Source organism: Nicotiana tomentosiformis, chromosome 4 (genome assembly GCF_000390325.3).
Source record: "Nicotiana tomentosiformis chromosome 4, ASM39032v3, whole genome shotgun sequence".
Taxonomy (NCBI): Eukaryota; Viridiplantae; Streptophyta; class Magnoliopsida; order Solanales; family Solanaceae; genus Nicotiana; species Nicotiana tomentosiformis.
Window position 1 is genome coordinate 135,788,448 of NC_090815.1, and position 4,039 is coordinate 135,792,486.

The window sequence follows — 4,039 nt, forward strand, 5'->3', positions numbered from 1 at the left end:
GGCAAAAGCTCGGGCAAAATTGGCGAATAATGCAGAAGAACGGGCAAGGTGTGTTCAGCATTTAAAGCAAAAGTATGATAGAGGTGTCGCGATCTTAAGGAAAAACTGACTAATCTCGAAAATAAAATGGTCCAACAGACAAAGGATTTCAAAGCTGAAAGAGAGCATTGCTATACATTGATTTCCCGATTGGAAGAAGACATACAACAATTACATGACTAAAGCCATACGGCCATGCAGGTGTTGGAGGCCCGGTCTCAGCAAATTGGACGCTTGCTCCAAGAAAAGGGCGTCATTAGAATGAGGATTAAAGAAATCGCTGATTACGTTGCAATGAAATGCCATGAATACGAAGATATGACCAGGTCCATGTTCTTTGCTTTTGTGATGACTTTTGTCCGTCAGGTGATGGATGATTTAGAGTACCTTCAAGAAGAGATTGCACGCAGGCCCGCATCAAGACCGACTGATGTACCAAGGGGCCCCGGAGTAGTATTGGAGGCTCTTATGTATTCCTGATTTTTTTTTATTTATTATTTTTGGCTTTGAGTCTGTATTTTACCTTTTCGAGTCTGTTTTTCCTATTTTAAGTATGTATGTTTAATCGTCAGTATTTCCAAAGTCTTTGTAATAGAAAAACCCAAAAAGATTTTATTTAATGAAATATTGAAAAAAACAAAAACCAAAATTTTCTTTTCTTTTATTCTGCATTTATTTCCTGAACTACGTAATGATATGATTCATGCTGCGTCATGATACGTAGGCAATCCTCATCGGATTCGATCGTAGCTATAGACAATCTGAGTGAAAAATAAAGAAAAAAAGAGAAAAAGAAGGAAAATTGAGTGAACAAGAAAGAAAAAAGAGTGAAAAATAAAAGAGCAAAAACAACAAAAAGGGAAGGAAAAAGAAATCAGGATTCGAAATTTGAGAAAAGAGATAGTAAAGCCGGGATGAAACATACAGCCGTTGCAAAGACATTTAGAAACATTTAACTGTTTAAGTGCATTGCATCCCCAATATGCGATTCCTTATCTGTTAAATATCTCAAACTAACCAGGTTGTTGTGTGTGCAAATATCAAAGGTCCTGTTTAGGTGGTTGGTTTTGTGGTAATCTGGCTTCCCATCCTTACTTCACGAGATCTAAAGGCAGTGTTCCTATGGCCTCCGAAAGTCATCTACCAATTATTGAGCCTGAGGATAGTCCGGTATCGGCTATTCCACAATCAGAGTCTGCAGCCGCTGAAGAAAATAGGAGGTTGCGCGTCCGCATGTTAGAAATGTGGGACGCTTGGTCTAATGGCAAAGAATCGCTCAGTATAATCCCCGGATTTCCTGAACTGCTTCCCAGGATGAGTGGAACCTCCAATGTCCCCATCCCCATAACCAACCCATTCATCCCGCTTGGGTACCCCACTATATAAGCCAATTTCACCGGTATGCCTTCTGAGGTTCGCCCCCAAGCACCATTTTCAGGGGTACCTTCTACATTATTCACCGCACCACCAGTCTCTACTACGACACAACCAACAGTTCCCAGGCCATGCTTCGAGCCTTCAACTTTCACTTTTCAAGTCCTGCAATTTCAGCTAGACAACGCTCATGTTACCCCAAACTCTTACCCTCAACACTCGCAGTTTGAGTCTCCTACGGAACAGGAAAGAGCTTTGAGAAACCCCGAGCAAGAAGAGATGGTTCAGAAGATGAAAAGCCTCGAACAAAGTCTGAAGAACATGCAAGGCCTGAGTGGCCAAAAGAGTGTCTCTTACTCCGATCTGTGCATGTTTCCTCATGTTCATTTGTCTGTTGGCTTTAAAATGCCAAAATTTGAAAAGTACGACTGGCACGGAGACCCGATCGCTCATTTGAAAAGATATTGCAATCAGCTGAGAGGGGCAGGTGGAAAAGAAGAACTTTTGATGGCCTATTTGGGGGAGAGCTTGACGGGAATTACGTTAGAATGGTACATAGACCAGGACATCTCCCATTGGCATATATGGGATGACTTGGCCCGAGATTTCGTCAGGCAATTTCAATACAATGTTGATATAGCTCTAGATAGGAATTCTCTGACCAATTTCAAGAAGAAAATCGCGGAAAGCTTCCGTGAATATGCCATCAAGTGGCGTGAGCAAGCAGCCAGAGTGAAACCGCCTATGGATGAGACAAAAATGGTCAATGTTTTCTTGCAGGCCCAAGAGGCCGATTACTTTCAGAACATGATATCTGGCATGGGCAAACCTTTTGCAGAGGCCATAAAAATAGGAGAAATGGTAGAAAATGGCCTGAAATCTAGTCGAATCATAAGTCAATCTACTTTGAGAGCCACCTCCCAAGCCATCTAGAACGGCTCGGGAGGTTTAGAAAATCGAAAAAAGAGGGAAGAAGGAGCCATGATGGCTTCAGGTTTGAGAGGCCCCCGTCGATCCTGCGATCATTCTTACCTGCCTTCCAGAACCCCACAACACTACTACCCCCATCAAGATGCAGCATATGCCGTAGCACCGCCTCCCTATGCGGTGATGAATGCCCAACCTTATACACGGCCACAACAACACTACAACCAAAATCGAGCTCCACCTCCCAGAAATAACCATCCTTACCAAGCTCCATATAACCCCCGTCCCCCACAAAACAATTATCAACATAATACATGCCCCCGTGAGCATCCTAGGAGAAATGACTTCACCCCTATTAGTGAGTCCTACTCTAGCCTGTTTCCAAAATTAGTCCAGATGGGTCTATTGCAACTTGTGCCTCCAAACCGGCAAAATCCGGAATCTCCATCATACCGGCCCGGTACCAGGTGTGCCTATCATTCGGCGGCAGAGGGTCATGATATGGAAGATTGTTGGACTCTTAAGAGGGCCGTTGAGAATTTGATAGAACAAAAACGAGTGGTGCTGAGGGATGAGAAAGTCCCCAATGTGACTAACAATCCATTACCGGCTCACAACAATGGGCCGGTCATTGGAATGATTTGTGATGATAAAGAGTTTTATCCAGCTTTGAAAGCTATCATCGCCATTGCCGATTCATAGGCAAGACCTAAAGCGGCGGCGAAACAAGCCAGAAATGAGAAGAAAATCACTCCAACTCCTCAAGTTGCAGAAAAAGCTGTGGAAACAAATACTGGGGCAGCACCTGCTAAGGACGCAACTCTCTATGTTCCTAGGGCCCCAAGGAAAGAACAACTCATGTTGAACACTCCCAACAGATTTAAGCAGAGGAAAGTCACGCTAAATGTTATGTGCCAAAAGGGACTTATGTGGCGTGGGGGCGGTAATTTCACCAAGGCTGACTGAGCCCGTAGTTATTAGCCGCGCACCACAGAGCCCTATGAGAGACCCCACTGCAGTCCCCTAGAATTATAGCAAAACATGGTTACTTACATGGGGAAAGAGATTATGGGAGAGGTGAACGAAATGAACCATCCTAGGAAGTACCACAACCCAGAAGAGCAAAAGATATTAAAACTAAGCAAGGATAAATGGTTTCTGCCTAAGAAGCCTGTGAACGCTGAGGAAGCAGAAGAGTTTTTTCGAAAAATGAAAACTTCAGAATATGCAATAATTGACCAGCTCAGGAAGACTCTTTCCCAGGTTTCACTTTTATCTCTTTTTTTTAGCTCAAATGAACATCAGAAGGTACTCCTGAAATCATTGAACGAGGAATATGTCCTTGTTGAAACTTCAGTTGAACAACTGGAGAGAATGGCTGAACGATTCTTCAAAGTTAATAGGATTTCCTTCAGCCGTGATGATTTGCCCCAAGAGGGAGCCGCCCACAACAAAGCCCTTCACTTGACTGTCAAATGCGAAGGTTATTATATGAAGAGAGTCATGCTAGATGGCGGGTCTAGGGTCGATATTTGCCCTCTCTCAACGCTCCAGAGGATGAAAATTGGAACAGAAAGCATTCGGCCAAACAATGTCTGTGTGCGCGCTTTTGATGGTGTCAAGCGAGACACAATAGGGGAAATTGATTTGATTTTGACCATTGGCCCTGTGGATTTTGAAGTAACTTTCCAGGTTCTGG

At 43.6% G+C, this 4,039-nt stretch overlaps 1 protein-coding gene across 1 annotated transcript; it reads left to right on the forward strand.

The window, feature by feature from the left end:
• The first annotated feature begins 1,440 nt into the window (after positions 1 to 1,440).
• LOC138910564 (uncharacterized) lies at positions 1,441 to 2,346 on the forward strand. The gene has a single exon (XM_070201806.1). The coding sequence runs from the start codon at positions 1,441 to 1,443 to the stop codon at positions 2,344 to 2,346; it is 906 nt and encodes a 301-aa protein (XP_070057907.1).
• The last annotated feature ends 1,693 nt before the right edge of the window (positions 2,347 to 4,039 follow it).